Below are 16,583 nucleotides of genomic sequence, written 5' to 3' on the forward strand. Positions count from 1 at the left end.
AATAAATTTTTGACTTTTTTGTTTTTTCTTTTAAAGCAGATGTTCAAACAGATTTTGCAGTGAGAAATATTTTTTTTTCTAAAAAAAAAAAAAACTTTTGAAAAGAAAAAAAAAAACTCATCCAAATAGATCCTTTAGAGGTGCTTTTTACAAAAGCTAAAGTTATTTAGATTTTTAAAAAAAAATTGAAAATATTTTTTGATTTTTACTTCTATTTTGTTTAGAAGCTAATATTATTAGTTTTAAAAAAAGCAAGTTTTTGACTTTTTTTTATAACTTTTACTTTTTTTCAAAAGAAGATATCTAAACAGGCTTTATGGTAAAAGTGGTTTTTTTTTTAAAGGAAACTTTTGGCTAAAATAAGTCCATCCAAACAGACCCAAGTGAGTTTTGCTTATGGTTTGCCTTTGAATACTTACTTATTACACTTTTTTTATTATTTATTTTCTTATATTTTTTTCATCCAAGTCCCTCCTAAGCCTCCTTAACATTGTTAGAGTTTTTAATTAACATAATTATTCTACCCTTCTTACAAATATACACTTCAGTTATCTTGTGTCATTTTCTTTTCCAAGTTTTTGCAAGGGGTTCTAATTCTAAACATAAAAAATTTCTCCAGCTTCAGATAAAATTTGTGAAGTTCCAATATTAAGGTAATACATTTTCCTTTCTCGCTTGCTGCAAATAGTTTATGTATAAAATTTCAAGCTATTAAAGCAGAATTTTGTGTCAAAAGATAAAAAATAAAAAAAACAGGATTTCATTTAGTGCAATTGCGGAGGAAAGGAGCATGTTCCTTACTAATTCTCTTAAAATCATTTTGTCATCTCTTAAGTGAAAATTCAAATGTATATTTTGCATATTATTTTTCATTTAAAACTTGCCCTTAAATTTTTACTCCTATTTATTTAAGGACTTCAACACTTAATAGTTAATAGTATTTAGAATGATTGAAGGTTTAAGCAAAATACGAGAGCCAGTTGGAAAGTTAAATTTAGCGTAATATTATAAAGGGAAAACTTTAAAAATCCCCTATCAATTTTCTTGATTATCACTTAACCCTCACAATTTTTTTGAATCATTTACATCTTTATTTACATTTTCTTTTTATCACTTACCCCCTCCTGACTTAAAGTTTCTTTATCACTTACCCCCCTCACTTAGGGGTAAGTGATAAAAAAACTTTAAGTCAGAGGATAAATGATTCAAAATTTTAGAAAGGGGATAAATGATTATGAAGAAAGTTATAGGGAAGTTTTTGAAGTTTTTCCTATTATAAAAGTTCATGTTGTGATTAATTGATTATGATATTTGAAGTAATAACCACTTGCAGAGCCGGCTCAAAAATTTAGGTGGTGCCAAAAAAATTGATATATCAAATTATCAAAGTATTTATGAGGAAAAAATTTACTATGAAATTCTGGTTTAGTTATCTAAACTATGTATTAAATAATATCACGTAACACTGAAAATTTAAATGAACAATCGCCACTAATTATATATCAAAGCAAAAAATTTAGATGGTTTGTTGTGACTTTGTATTGAGTATTTGATTTTCTATTTAGGTGGTGCTAAATTATAATTTTAACCTTGGTTAATTTTAATTAATTGTATAATTATATATAATAAATAAAAAATTTAAAACAAGTAGGTGACAAAGCATTTGCTGGCGTAAATATGGCTACGTACTGGTAATAACAGTGCTTATACAATTCTTTTATTCACTCAGGACAAATGATTCGAAACCACTATTTTAGGGCAGTGTTATCTGAGCATCACGATACAGATATTACACTGGTTTAACTTTTAATGGTTTGTTAGAAATGGATCGTTTCAAAAAAATATGATATGGTCATGTGGAAAGATTATAACCATACAAAGGTAATTTAATGGTTATGATTTCGTAACTACTTATTTTATCATTTTTTTTCTCTCCTCCTTTTTTACCATTGATCAACCTTTGTATGGTTAGGATTTCTCATATTACATGATCATGTGAATTTTCACATTAGAGGATCGAGATAGTGGTTTGTTTGAGTTTTCGTTCTCGTTACCTTATTACAAGAATTCCATAAATTTTGTTTGAATCTCGAGAAATTCTGTATGGTAAAAAATCTTTACAAAATATGTAAAAAAAATTCGTGCAAAGCTTGAGAAAAAAGATGATACATCATACAAGGTAACTAAAAAAGGGTATAATAATCTATTAATTAGAAACTCTAATATTATTAAGGAGGGACTTTAATAAAAAAAAATATAGGAGGTAAAATGATAAAAAAATAATATAATAAGATAAGTGATTCAAAGACAAATTATTTGAACTTTTTTCTAATTATTTTTTAGGATTAACATTTTTACTGTTGCAACAGAAAATATGTCTTTATTACACTCACATAAAAACAAGTAAATTCTATTGTGAAGAGATGAGAGAAAAAAAAATATTTTTACTATTTTTTTATACTAATCATATTTTTCAAAGGAAACAATTTATATATAATATTTTATTTTTGTGGTTTGGATCCGAACCGACCCATGCGGGTGAGTGTGAAGAAACTATTTTTTATTCTTCTTCTCTGCATCCGGAAGAGATTGCGACCCTAACCTAAAGTGGTTAACAAAGAAGGTCATTCTCAGGGGACGTTTTTGGTACAAGATAAAAAAAAAATTATCTGAAAATTTTAATTTTTAAAAATATAATTTTTTCATTCAGTTTATAATAATATTTAAAAATATAAAATTTAGAAAAATTTAATTTTATGAAAATCCTAAAAAATTTCGCGTACCAGACGACTCCAGTTCCGCTCTAAATCCCAAACATAAGAATAATAACAGAAACTCACATAACGAGTTTGATTAGCTTCCAATTGTCATATGCAAAGTTTTGTGATAAATCTTGGCAACTGGAAAATTAGGGTTTGAGATGGCCATGAGAGGAGGAAGGAAGAATTTGAAGAGGGCAACCGAGGAAAAGCATATAACCCTTCAAGATGGGCAAAGCATCATGCAGGTGGTGTCTCTTCGAGGCTCCAATCTCATTGAGGTACTGCTTTACAAGTGTTCAATCTTCTCAGTTTCCCCCCTTCTTTCACCGTATCGTTGTTTAATTGTGTATATAGTTCTTATTTATGTTTCCATCTTGATTTGTCTCAAGGTCATGGATGCACGTGGTGAGAAATCACTAGCTCTATTTCCTGCTAAATTTCAGAAAAGCATGTGGATAAAACGAGGTTTGTCCTATTTAAGAAGCAATGCAGTACTTATTGTTTTAATTTAAAAGCTACTCAATATGTTATTTATTTTCTTTTGTTAATTGCTTTACTGACAGTGTTATGTCTTTCTCGTTGAGCCAATGATTTTGTGTTATCACTAGGCTCTGGACATTAGTGAAAGTATTCTCAATCATAGAATGGATAGGCCCTCTCTTGTCAACTTTAACTAACTAGATGTGTTCACTCCACCAACCCATTTTGTCAATCTAATATGTAGTTTTATCAAACTTGAACATATTTATTGTCTTTGAGCCTGTTTGGATCCTCTTATTTTTAAGCTAGAAGTTACTTATAAGCTAAAGCTAAAAAAATAAGCTTAAAAAAATAAGCTAAAAGCTGTTTGGAAATTACATAAAAGTTTTAGCTTAAAAATTACTTAAAATCACATATTTCAAGAAAATTATCTTTCTCTCTATCTTTATCACTCTTCATTTAAAAAAAAAGCACACAATTCAAGAAAAATAGATAAGAGCTTAAAAAAAAGCTCCTCCTAGGAGCTTTTAGTTTTTAGCTTTTTTCTTCATTATAAAAAAAAGAGCTTTTCGTTATAAGAGTTTTTCCCAAAACCTGTTTGGCCTAGCTTATGCTTATAAGTAGCTTCTAACTTAAAAATAAGAGAATCCAAACAAGCACTTTATCTATACTGCTTGAAACATTGATTGTGGGCTATTTGCCTTGTCTGGGGAATTGGCTAGAGAACCATCTATTCATCTACATCCAAGCCATCTGCTAAAGAATTTGAGGCTGAAACATGATCTAAAAATTGAAATGTCTATTGAGTTTTCAAAACTATTACTTTCTTGGTCTGGCTTCACATCGTTGATCAACCAACCCCATATGCTTGCTCAATGTGCAGGGAGCTTTGTTGTAGTTGATGAAAGTGGAAAGGAGAAGGCTCTTGAATCAGGTAGCAAGGTTGCATGTCTCGTTTCTCAAGTTCTTTTCTATGAACAAGTCCGAGCACTACAGAAATCTCCAGAATGGTGTGCACTTGTTTACAGCTCTGATTTACTTGCATTGTGCTCCCTTGTTGAATAATCATATACTTCTTTCTATATTGAACTTGGATTTTATATGCCTGCCATATAGGCCTGAAATTTTTAAATATGGGATGGTAGATGATTCAAATGAAAGAACTACCTCCGAACAAGGGAACGAGACAGATGCCAGTGATGATGATGGACTACCTCCATTGGAAGCCAATACAAACAGGATGAGACCTATTGAGCTGCAAGCTAACGAAGATTCAGAATCCAGTTCGGATAAAGATGATTGATTTATCTAGTCAGGCTCACACGCTTAATGCATGTGAAAAATTGTTTCTGTCCTGTCTTTATGGGCTAATTGCTCTGAATACGTGATTGCATTGACTTGTGAAATTATAAAACACAATGGATAAATCATTTGCTTGATAATTTTACACCTCAGAACATGAATAATATATTACGAAGAGATAAATGAAGGGTTTTATGTTTATCATGTAACATAACTTTACTTTCCTACACACACATTAAAGAGGTGTAGTCTACATGTTTTTCTTTCTCTTTCATCATTCTACTTTCTCTCTCCTTTTTATTGTGTGTGTTGAAAACAACACTTAAATCATGTAACATAACATTAATAAAACCCATAAATGAAAATGTGAAAGTAATTGTGAGCCGCTTCATTATAGCATGTGATCCCAAGGAGATAAAGTCATACGTATAGCTCAATGCTAATACAGCTTGGACTCCCTTTACTACATTTAGACAATACAAAGATATACGTTACTTCATTTACAATATATATATATATATATATATATATATATATATATATATATATACGTTACTTATACGGATAAGGATTTTCACCCTTAATTAAAGTATTGAAATTTTACTCTATTGATACATGGCCCGAATTTATTTTTGGACTTTTTCCATCCTTATGTATGTGGGAATATTTTTGACGCCATCACTCCTCCAATCATAATTGCTTGTTTAGACTCATCAATGGTCTACCAGCTCCATTTTGCCTTTTTTTCCGCCCGAGTTTTATGCATGAAATAAGTCCAAGTATCTAAAACGATATCATACTTTGGTTTCACTTGCTCAAGTCTCTCCAACCCAACACTAAGTCTGTAAAGTACGCCATTGATTTATCTAATAGTTAATGTAAAATATACAATTGAAACCAAAAAAATGAAATCAACTACATAACATGTAGACTATTTTTAATTTAATGATTAAATCAATGAAATCCCTTTTTATTAGAAGTTATTACATAAGTTTGAGAAGTTTCACGTGAATATCTATCAGTGATCGCATAAACATTTCTATACATTCACAACTGATAAAGTAACTTTTATTTTTAAGAGTATTTTAAAATACGCAGATTAAACATTTTATACGCCAAAATCATATTTTTACAACAATTGTCTTAATTTCTGTGCATGACACGTGCGCAGCACCTATTGCAAAACTGGTAGTGGTATACTGAAAATTGAATAAAGGAGCTAAACTGCTTCTGATGCACCTATTGCCTAGTTCAAGATAACAAATATTTAAGGAGAGACTATGAAACAAAACCACATCAAGTCATCATGGGAATGCTTTATCACCACATCTCAAACTCTGGGAACTCCCTCATTCTTGATCTTCCCAGCTTCAGTTTAGATACACCAAACATCTTAGTTCTGTTGAGAATTATGATTCTCTTTCTTGACTCTGGATCATTTTCTCAATTTGAGTATGAGCTTCTTACCTTCAACAGATGGTTGAGTTCCTCTTATCACTTGACTTGGTGAAGAATAACCCATCAGTTGATGTAGGGTTGAACTTTTTGGTGGTGGCCGTGCCTTCATTTCTGATGACAATTTCCCAGAACCAGACATATTGGAGGAAAGGAAAGCTGATTCATATGTCTCCACTGGAGCCTCGGTTGTACTAGAATATCTTGAAGCAATCTTCTCCTCTTTTATAGGCTCAAATGTACCTTGAGAGAAACTTGGGTTGTCATATTCACTGCCATGAAAGGGATGAAATTGTGTCAGAGAAACAGGATCTCCTTCTGAGGAGTAGCTTTTAGAGACAGAAAGCCCATAATCTTCATAATATGAAATGGGATTTGAATGTGAATATTTGTAATAGTAGGCATGAGATGTTGAAGGTAGATTGCTCCTACTAATCACCTCTCTTTGGTCATTAAGGTCACTTGATGGAGGGCCTAGAGCATTTGGTGAAAAAGAAACAATAAGACTTCCATTCTGCAATGAAAACTTGAGTACTTCTGAACATTCACCACATTTCAGCTTATGACATGCCCTTTTAAAAAGGAGAAAATCCGCAGGCATCTGCAGCAGCTTTGAGCATTTATGACAAGTGACAAAAGGAGCTCCACCTGCTACTGGCTTGCAATGTTGCTTAACCAGGTTCTTTTTCTCCCTTAAATATTTCTTCACCTTGGGAGCCATATGCCTCTGATCATCAGATTTTGTTTCATGGCCATACAGTGGGAGTTTAGAGTCTGTGAACCATTGTGGACTTGAAGGATAAGAGCGGTGAGAGGACCAAAAATCTTGGCCAGGATAGGACCTACGTAACTCTTCATGCTGGAAAAGAACATGTGGATACATATCTGCTAAGAAATGCCGCTCTTGGGGATAACAATGGAAACAAGGATGATCCACATGGGGTGCCCTGCTTGTTGCCTCAGCTGAATAAGGTATCCTTGAAAATTTATGCCTTTGGTTGGAGTTGACTCCATGACTACACCTTCCATTACACCTGGGGTAATCCAAACCATGAGAAAACCTTCCCTCGTGAAGGTCATGGCTATGATATGAAGAAATATGATTTCCCTTGTAAGAGACACCTGTAGACATTCTTCCATTTGTTTCCTCACTCATAGAGCGAGTCCTGTTTAGTTGATCCTGCAACTTATTAACCATTCTCAACAGTTTCATCTTCTCCTGGTCAGTGTCCTCAAAGGATTCAGGTGGAAGAAAGCTTGAGCTGGAGTAGCGCTTATGATGCATTTGATTTGATAGGCTTCCACTTCCATAACGAGATTGAGAACCACTTCGATGGAAAGGCATTCTTGGGGGAAACTCATCTCTCTTTGTTCTCATCCAACGTTGATGACCATGTCTTGTAGTCTCCAGCACTTCTTTTTTATTCCCTCTTCTGTCTTTCATTATATGATGCTTTTCATTGGGCAAATGTGATTGACGATGAGTACCAAGATCTCCATATAAAAGGCTATCAACAAGGCCTTTACCCTTTCTGGTCCTTCCCTCAGAAACACCATTAGCAACTTTATTATAAGTGTTCTCAGAAGAATCTAAATGTTGGATACGGGACCTCCCATCCATTCCATCATAAGAAGAGAGGCTGCCATCATAAGCATAAGATCTTCTGGTGGTTGGAGATTTAGGCAATTTTTTAAAAATACCACTAAGCTCTGAACTGGGATTAATTAACTCTGTAGTATCTAATGTATCCACAGACCTTACACGGTCAGAGCTATGGTGAACAATTTTCTGAGCTTGCTTCTGTTGTTTATTAGAAGATACAGGATTACCAGATTTACCTTCTTCAAGTTTACCAGGAGTAACACGTAAGATGCTTCCTTTCGCAGTGCTTGCCCTTTTAGTAGTAGAAGCACTTTCTGTTGTGTCCACTTTAGATTTTGCACCCTCAATAGCTGATTGGTCATTGTTGGGCTCTTCTCCATCATGTGCACATATATTCAACTCCTCTTCTGCTCCTTCTAGTAACAAGCTTCCATTAGTTAACTCTTCTGATCCTTCTAAACCACTTCCAGTAATTTCCACTTCAGGGTTTGCACCTGCCATAGTTGACTTGTCTTTATTGGCATCTTCTCCATCTGATCCACAAATTAACTCCTCTTCTACTCCCTCTAGTAACAAGTTTCTATTACTTAAATCTTCTGTTCCTACTAAATCACTTTCAGTAATTTCCACATCAGATTTTACCCCCACCAGAGCTGTTTTGTCATGATTTCCATCTTCATCCGATGCACAAATTAACTCATCTTTCGATCCTTCAAATAACAAGTTTCCATTATTTATCTCCTCAATCTCAGAGTGTGTGATCACATTTGAACAACCTTTGTTGGACACTCTATGCCTTCTGTGTGACAACTTATAGACATCCAACTCACTTTCCAGTTCTTCATCTGATAAACTAAACGGTACAAGCTGACCCCCATTGTATTCACCATTTTCATTTTGACCCCTTCCAACATTTCCATCCAAATAACATTCTCCTGAACAAGTAGTTGCTTTTGCCTTCAAACTATCTTCCCGTGTAGGAACCAGATGCTTTCTATCGCTATATTTTTTACCCTTAGCAACAATATCCAATGCTTTTCTAGGAACTGCATCAGTTTCTTGTATACTAGATTCTGAGTTCACGGTCACACTTTCTCGTTTCTTAGCTGTATGGAGAGAAAAACAAATGGATTTCAGTAATTCAGAATTACAAGAGGTAGATGTATAGGATAAAATCAATACCCTCATTTGATAGTTTGGATATTAGCAAAAGTTTACACATGAGAGTACCGATAACAGATTAAAGCAGCAGCATTTGATTCATAGAGTGCACATAAGACATTTCAAGCAAGGAGAATAAACCATATCATAAAAAAAATTAATTTCTTTCGAAAAATTTCAGAATAGAATAAGATATTAAAAGCTATGCTAAATTTTGTAAGAGTTCAAGAAGTGCAACGGCCATAAACTTAACAGATGATTTTTGTTAAAATAAAAAATAAAAAAAAATCTGCATAGTGTTTTGCAACAGAATAAAATTTGAAAAGTACAATGTTATATACAAAAATTAGATATTTCACCTAGAAGAGTTGTTCCACATGCACCACACTTGTACACATCATATTTTGTAGGCTCTTGAAGAAGTAGCCGGCATTTAGGACATTTAACTACCCGAAGTTTGGGAACCAACTCACCAGACATCTTAGTCCAAATATGTAATTAATTACAGTCCAAAGGTTGGGTCTTGGCCACAAATTTTTGAACACCAGTAGATGTCAAAGTCTGAAAAAAAAAACAAAGCTATCCCAATGCTCTCCCTGTATCTGCATAAAAAAAATAAAAATAAAGCTTAGTTTGAATTATTATAAACAATTATTTGGTTAATTATGTAAAAGGAGGAGAAGTATGATATTCAAAAAAATGAAAATTGTACTAAGAAACTGCAGGATCCAGCAAATCAACGTAACTATTTATAACAAAAAAAAAAGTTCCGCCATAGTTAGTAATTTGGGACAAAGGTGACCTTTATGGGTCTTGAGTCAGCTACTTGTACAAACTCTAACCAAGTATAAATTGAACATTACTACTATAGATAATACACCATAGACAAATAAAAATTGCTCTTTAAAAGGAAAATTCTCCAATTTCTGGAAATCGACAAAATAGCTTGAACGTAATTTATAGCTAATTCCATATTTCTGAAATTTATCAATCCATTTCATCCTCTTCTACGGTACTTCCGTAATCCATAGACAAATAAAAATATAGATCTCATAGCTTTACCAGTTATCTTATATTCTTATCTTTAGTAATATGCTGCAAGACAAATGGAAAAACGACAATTCACCCAAAAAAAAAAAAAAAAAAAGTGGAAAAACGACAAACTAAAAACGCGGAAACGCACAAACAACAAGAAGTTTAATCTCACTGACAAACGCACAGGCAATCATGTTTCATAGGTGATAGCTATATATATCGCAAAATATTTTAAATAACCCCACAAAATGAAATATGCAGAGTTTATAATAAAAAAAATGGCATATAGCTTATCAGATTTATCCAACAAAGAGAAGCCCAACAAATAAAAACTTATATTTTCGCATGAAAAAACTAAAATAAGTAAATACTTGATATCATTCAAACAGATTATAAAAACTGGGATTTAGAGAAAATGAGACCCATGTCCCATTGAGTGAAAAGCTAGAAAAAAAAAAAAGAATAAGAAGAAGAAGAGGCCATTGAAATGTTAGAATGAAGGTACCGTAGCTATAGCAAACTTAGATCGGATAGGTGATTGAAGCTAACAAAGTCTAAGTAAATAGTTGAACACCACAAGGTGGAAGGGAAGAAAGACAAGTATACATATACAAACATTGATATATTATGAGAAATTGAAGAGAAATTAATGAAAGATGTTATTGAAGACAGACAGGAACCTGTTGGGAAAGTGGGAAATGAGAAAAGCTTTTCTTTGGCGCAAAGTTTACGACCAAATTAAGAATGTGCAAAGATGTAGATAGGTCTGTCATTGTTGTTGTTGTTCTTGCTGTGTGGAAAGGTAACAAGAGTCTTCTATTTCGTGTTTTAGAGTGGTTTAAAGTCAACTCTGAACAAAACCTCTTTACTCTTTGCTTTGAATTTTTCCTTTTGTTCAGTGGGTTTCTCTCTCTTTCTCCCTAGCCGTGTTTGTGTTTTGTGTGTGATGGATTCGAAAGGACAACCTGGAAGGATATGGGTCCCATCTTGCTCACTATTTCAATATTTTTAAAGATTTTTAAGGTCCCACACAAGGTGATATAATTAAAAATTTAGGGTATTTTTTATTCAATTTTATTTTTAATATATATATATATATATATATATATATATATATATGTATGTATATATTTCCATCCAATTGTTTCTTGGAATAATTTTAGGCCACAAAAATGTGAAAATTTGTTTCAGAAAATTTTTGAAAATTTAATGGTATTGTAACGAGTGATGACCTATGTTGCACCGACACCGACACGAGACACGGGATACGACACGACACGACACTCCGACACGTTAATTCTAAAAAATATCAAAAATGTCAAATTCTGACACGTTAGGATATGTTTTGATATTATATAATATTTCTAATTTATGTAGTGTATATTATATTTAGTATTCAATAATTTAACAAAAAAATAAAGCTAAACTTATAATACCCATCAATTTTGTAAAGAAACATAATATATCCCAAATGTTTATATTAAACTCAATAAAATCGTAATCATAATATAACGAATCTAATAGTTGGAACTCAAAATACAACGCAACGTAACCTTTAAACTTTTTTTTAATCTTTACAACGAGTATTGGAGTGTCGAAAAGTGTAGGAGTGTCAGAAAGTGTCAGACACGACACGTCAGGATTTTTGAAGTGTCGATGCTTCGTAGGTAATAACAATAAGGGAAATGGAAGTGGTGAGTGGTGACAGCTTCGATAGTAATTAAGGATGATGAAGGTGGCTTCGATGAAGCTGATAGTTTGAAATTTGCAATAGAGATTTCATGAAAAATAAAAACAACTAAAATATGTGTTTAAAATGTAAAATAAGAGGGTGGATTATCTCATATATTATTTAATATAACAATGTCATGTGAGAGAATAATAATTATATAAATTAAAATCAATTATAATAAAAATAGAGAGAAAATATTAGGATAAGTGATTATAAAATCATCATCCTTAATTCATTCTTGTATAATAAAGATTATCTCACATGATATAGTAATGTTAAATAACACATAACTTTTCTTTCAAAATAAATAACACATAACTAAAATAGAGCTATGAATAAAAGTTGTGGATATATACAGCATAGGTGACAACTTATGAAGGTAATTCCATAGAGGTACAACAAAAATGGCAATATCATTATGATATTAAAAAATGGATATGGTCACAAGCTAAGATACCCGGACACGGCGTTTTACAAAAAAATTGCGTGTCCGACACGGACACGCTGTGACACGTTCCGACACGCGGTCAACATTTTGGGACACGTGGTCAACTCGGAACAGTGATCATTTTGCCACTGTCCATCATATTATTTACCAGAATGCCATGCGCACAGTAATAATTCCCAAAATGCCACGCAGGATAATTCGCTACACAGTGTAGCGAATTATTCCTGCTGATGTGTCACCTCCCCAATGGCCACGTAATTCGCTACACAGTGTAGCGAAATACATGGTCAAATGGTCAGACTCCCTAGTCAACATGATGGATACGTGTCACAGTCCTGTTGGACAAGATGGGTCAGTTAATGTCAAGTCAAAGTCAGGCCACATGTCAGCACCCCACGTAATTCGCTGTACCATGTAGCGAATTATGGGACAATTTTTGTTGTGACTCATAGCGAATTAGCAACGTATCTGACACATCAGAGCCAAGTGTCATCCCCCCAGTAATTCGCTAGGGGGCATTGCGAATTATGAGCAATAATTTGCTACCCCACATAGCGAATTATGTACTATATATGTTTCCATTTCAGGTGTGAACCACCAAGTGCGGAAATTTTCCGTTTATGTATGCTTTACTACTTTTGTGTTGTTGTTGAATCTGAGTTTTTTTCTACTTTTGTAGGATGAGTGAGGGTAGGAATGATTTAATAGCTACTGTTTATTATAATGGGAGAAAATATTTTGGTCCTAACGGGCAAGTTTTTGAAGGTGATGCAAAAATGTTTCGCATGAGCCCAACATGCAATCTTCACGAGCTGAAGAAGATAATATACAAGAAGTTGAGATTACAACGTGGTCAAACTCTTGCTCGGTTGACCGCTAGATGTGCCTCGGGTAACCCTGTGCAATGGGTTGGTGTGGCCACCATAATGCTGAAACCTCTCCCGTAGGAAGTGGAGACCCAACAAACCTCCAGACAGATCCCTACTAGCCTGTGGATTAACTCCTAAAAAGCCACTGATTATCTGCCTAAATGGATGTCGTCTGTGGCGCCCGGACACAACCTCACCATCAGTGGGCAATCCTAGTAGATGATGCACATCCTCCAGGGTAATGGAGACCTCGCCCATAGTCATATGAAATGTCCGTGTCTCTGGGCGCCATCGCTCGACAAGCGCAGACACAAGTGCATGGTCTATCTGAAATCATAAAAATATATGGTCAATCAGCAATGAAAATATTATTAGAACAATGCCATATTCCAAGGTTTTTTCGTAGTGATACAATAAAAAATTTACTAACCTCATGGTTGCGCAAACGCATAATATGGTAAAACCCAGCCTGCATCAGCCATGGTTGAATCTCCTCGGAAATGTCAAGGTGATTATGCGTCGCAACATGTCGCACATTAATCACACGATCCTGGACATTCGGGTCCTCACAGGTGTTCCTCACATGTGTGGATATATGTTTATCCTGAAGAGTCAAAAGAGTACAGTCTACTGGCCCAGGGTCAATCACACTGCGTGGAGACCTAGGACGAGATGCCTCATCATGCTCCATAGATCTATTAAAAAGAATAATTAAATCATGATAGCGATAATTTAAAAAATTTCAATGCATAAAAAATTAATGAAGTAAATGTAATGCATAACAATTAAAGGATTACAACTATTTTTTTATGACTTACATAAATTAACTAATTATGGAGCTATATGAATTAAATTATTAACCCCGAATATTATTCATAAACAAAGAATTAAAAAAAAAACTTAACTAAATAAATTAATACAAAACAATTAAACAGGTTAAACCCAATTTAAGTTTATGCTTGAAATAAATTAAAAAATTTGCTAACCTAACGTTTCTAAATCAACACGCACGTTAATAAAAAATGTATTAAAGAATAAATAATAAATTAAACCTAAGGTTTTATGCGTTAATAAATTCACATAATTACCAACCTAAGGTTTCAAATACCAACATTAAATAAAATTCAAAAAATATAAAAGCATAAATAAAAAATTAAATAAATTAGACCTAACCTTTTATGCATTAAAATAAATTCATATAATTACCAACCTAAGGTTTCAAATATCAAAATTAAAAAATATTTATAAATTATTAACGTTTAAAAATTAATTAAAAAATTTAATTATGTAGACCTAACCATTCATTCAAGTGTAAAATAAATTAACACATTTATTAACCTAACGTTTCAAATACCAACATTAAATAATATTCAAAAAATATTCGAGCATAAATAAAAAATTAATTAAATTAGACCTAAGCATTCAAGCGTGAAATTAATTAACACATTTTACTAGCCTAAGGTTTCAAATACCTCAATTAAATAACATTACAAATGTATTAAGGCATAAATAATAAATTAAATAATTTATACCTAACCATTTATGCATGAAATAAAATTACCATATTTACTAACCTAAGGTTTCAAATATTAACATTAAATAATATAATACATTTACTAACCTAAGGTTTCAAGTATCAACATTAAATAACATAACATATTTACTAACCTAATGTTTCAAGTATCAATATTAAAGAATATAACACATTTATAAAAGCATAATTAATAAATCAAATATATTATAAAAGCAACAACAACAACAACAAAACTAACTTTGTAGAGTGAGAAAGCACTTAGAGAGAGAGAGAGAGGGAGTGAGGTAGAGATTGAGAGGAAATGGTGGGGACCGTGGAGTTTAAATAGAAAAACAGCTGCACATAATTCTCTATGTAGCGAATTTGTGCATGGTTGACACATGTCTGACATGCGCAGTGGAGCAGGTGATCATTGCCACGTATTTCGCTACACAGTATAGCGAAATATTGGTGGCTTGACACGTGTCCATCATGTTGACTGGGGAGTCTGATCATTTGACCACGTATTTCGCTACACTGTGTAGGGAATTACGTGACCATTGGGGAGGTGACACATCAGCAGGCATACTTCGCTACACTGTGTAGCGAATTAACCCGCGTGGCAATTTGGAAATTTTTACTGTACGCGTGGCATTCTGGTAAATAATATGAGGAACAGTGGCAAAATGGTCACTGTTCTAGTCAACTCTTCGACACGCTCCGACATATTTTTTCGACACGCGGTCAATTTTTTCTGACACGTGGTCAATGCTTGGACACGTTTTTTTTTGTCTTAATTTTATTTTATTAATTAAAAATAAAAAAATCATTTATAAATCAATTTTTTCTGTTATGAAATTTGGCATGAAAAATTAATAAGGTACGATTTTTTTTTTATATTTATGTTATGAAATTTGAATATTTGATTGATTATATAACTTATTATGGACTGTCATATGTATTAAATATAAATTATATTATATATATTAAAAATATTATTTAATATCAAAACGTGTCACAATATGTCGAAATATGCTATTTTTTAAAAATAACGTGTCAGCGTGTCATGTCGTGTCCTGTGTCTCGTGTCAGTGTCCGAGTGTCCGTGCATCATAAGGCACAAGCATAACGTAATATCTTTCTTATTTGGTTTATCCACTTTTGCTTGTTTAATTATAGACTTTACTTTCGTAGATATTACAATTATATATTTTTAAATATAGTTTTGGTGTTTACTTCTGGGTACGCTGTCGTACATGTGACTTACAGCATGATTTGTTTTCGTCTTAAAAATATATTTAATAAAAATGTATATAATTTTTCACATATAAACAAAGAAATCATTAAATGAAGTAAAAAAAATACCAATTAAATGAGTTTTCAATTTTTTTCTTTAAAATTGTATTTTCACAAAAAAATTATCAAACAGAAAAAAATTTTACTTTTAAATTTTTTTCAAGACAATGATATTGAATGTATTTTTTCTTCTTTTATTCTAAATTCTTTTTACAGCTAAAAATATTTTAAAATGAAAAAACGAAATTACAATCAAATGCACCCTTAATTTGACGCTTGGAATTGTATTATTGTTTAATGATCATAAGTTGTAATATTATCAAACAATTTTTCAATATGAATATATATATTAGGAGGTGAGGAGTCATAATTTTTAATAAAATATATCCATAATATAAAAATTCACTTCGAGAAGTAAAAATTGAAAATAAAGAAAGACAGGTGTTCGATTTTGACATTGCAATACAATTTAAAAAAAAAAGTGAAATACTTTTACCAAAATCTATTGACACAAATAGTAAGGAGTTTGTATCCCTTAATTAGAGATATCATATTCAAACTCTGTGAATGAAAAAAATATCGTCTCATTTATAAGATTCGAGAGCATTTAAATCAGACTAGTCCAACAGATGAATATCGATTAAGAAGACTAAAAAAAGAAGAAAAAAAGTTATGTATTTTCCTTTAATATTTGAGTTTTGCTTGACGGAAAGCAATGATGAAAAGATCTTATTTACTATTAAAATCTGTGCCCTTTGATTGCGAGTACCGATAGCCTGTATCTTATTTTAAGAGGACTATGGCTCCACATAATTCAACCCGTGAACGCAAAAATAAACGTCGAAACATTGATCAGTTTACATGGAAAAAAAAGGAGAAAAGCAAATGGAACCCGTCAAGAAAATTGAATTTGAGATTAGGTCAACT

At 32.4% G+C, this 16,583-nt stretch overlaps 2 protein-coding genes across 2 annotated transcripts; one reads left to right on the forward strand and one right to left on the reverse strand.

Annotated features, from left to right (window-relative positions):
* Positions 1–2,793: 2,793 nt before the first annotated feature.
* On the forward strand, positions 2,794–4,766 carry LOC133300519 (uncharacterized). Its single transcript, XM_061500081.1, has 4 exons — positions 2,794–3,040; positions 3,152–3,227; positions 4,126–4,252; positions 4,359–4,766. The coding sequence occupies exons 1-4, from the start codon at positions 2,921–2,923 to the stop codon at positions 4,543–4,545; spliced, it is 510 nt and encodes a 169-aa protein (XP_061356065.1). The 5' UTR covers positions 2,794–2,920; the 3' UTR covers positions 4,546–4,766.
* An 8,054-nt stretch (positions 4,767–12,820) lies between these two features.
* On the reverse strand, positions 12,821–13,538 carry LOC133300513 (serine/threonine-protein phosphatase 7 long form homolog). The gene is made up of 2 exons (XM_061500074.1): positions 13,278–13,538; positions 12,821–13,174 (listed from the first exon to the last, which is right to left on the reverse strand). Exons 1-2 carry the CDS (start codon positions 13,536–13,538, stop codon positions 12,821–12,823), a joined length of 615 nt encoding a protein of 204 aa, XP_061356058.1.
* Positions 13,539–16,583: the final 3,045 nt, after the last annotated feature.

Source organism: Gastrolobium bilobum, unplaced genomic scaffold (genome assembly GCF_033153095.1).
Source record: "Gastrolobium bilobum isolate Gb01-03AN ecotype WA unplaced genomic scaffold, APGP_CSIRO_Gbil_v1 utg3131, whole genome shotgun sequence".
NCBI classification, from domain to species: Eukaryota; Viridiplantae; Streptophyta; class Magnoliopsida; order Fabales; family Fabaceae; genus Gastrolobium; species Gastrolobium bilobum.

Bases quoted from the DNA above. Each gene is read 5' to 3' on its own strand.
- LOC133300513 (XM_061500074.1), bottom strand. From the start codon at position 13,538: ATGGAGCATGATGAGGCATCTCGTCCTAGGTCTCCACGCAGTGTGATT. The intron at 13,175-13,277 runs GTTAGTAAATTT...TTATGATTTCAG, and splicing joins TGCGTTTGCGCAACCATGAG to ATAGACCATGCACTTGTGTC.
- LOC133300519 (XM_061500081.1), top strand. From the start codon at position 2,921: ATGGCCATGAGAGGAGGAAGGAAGAATTTGAAGAGGGCAACCGAGGAA. The intron at 3,041-3,151 runs GTACTGCTTTAC...ATTTGTCTCAAG, and splicing joins GAGGCTCCAATCTCATTGAG to GTCATGGATGCACGTGGTGA. The intron at 3,228-4,125 runs GTTTGTCCTATT...CTCAATGTGCAG, and splicing joins AAGCATGTGGATAAAACGAG to GGAGCTTTGTTGTAGTTGAT.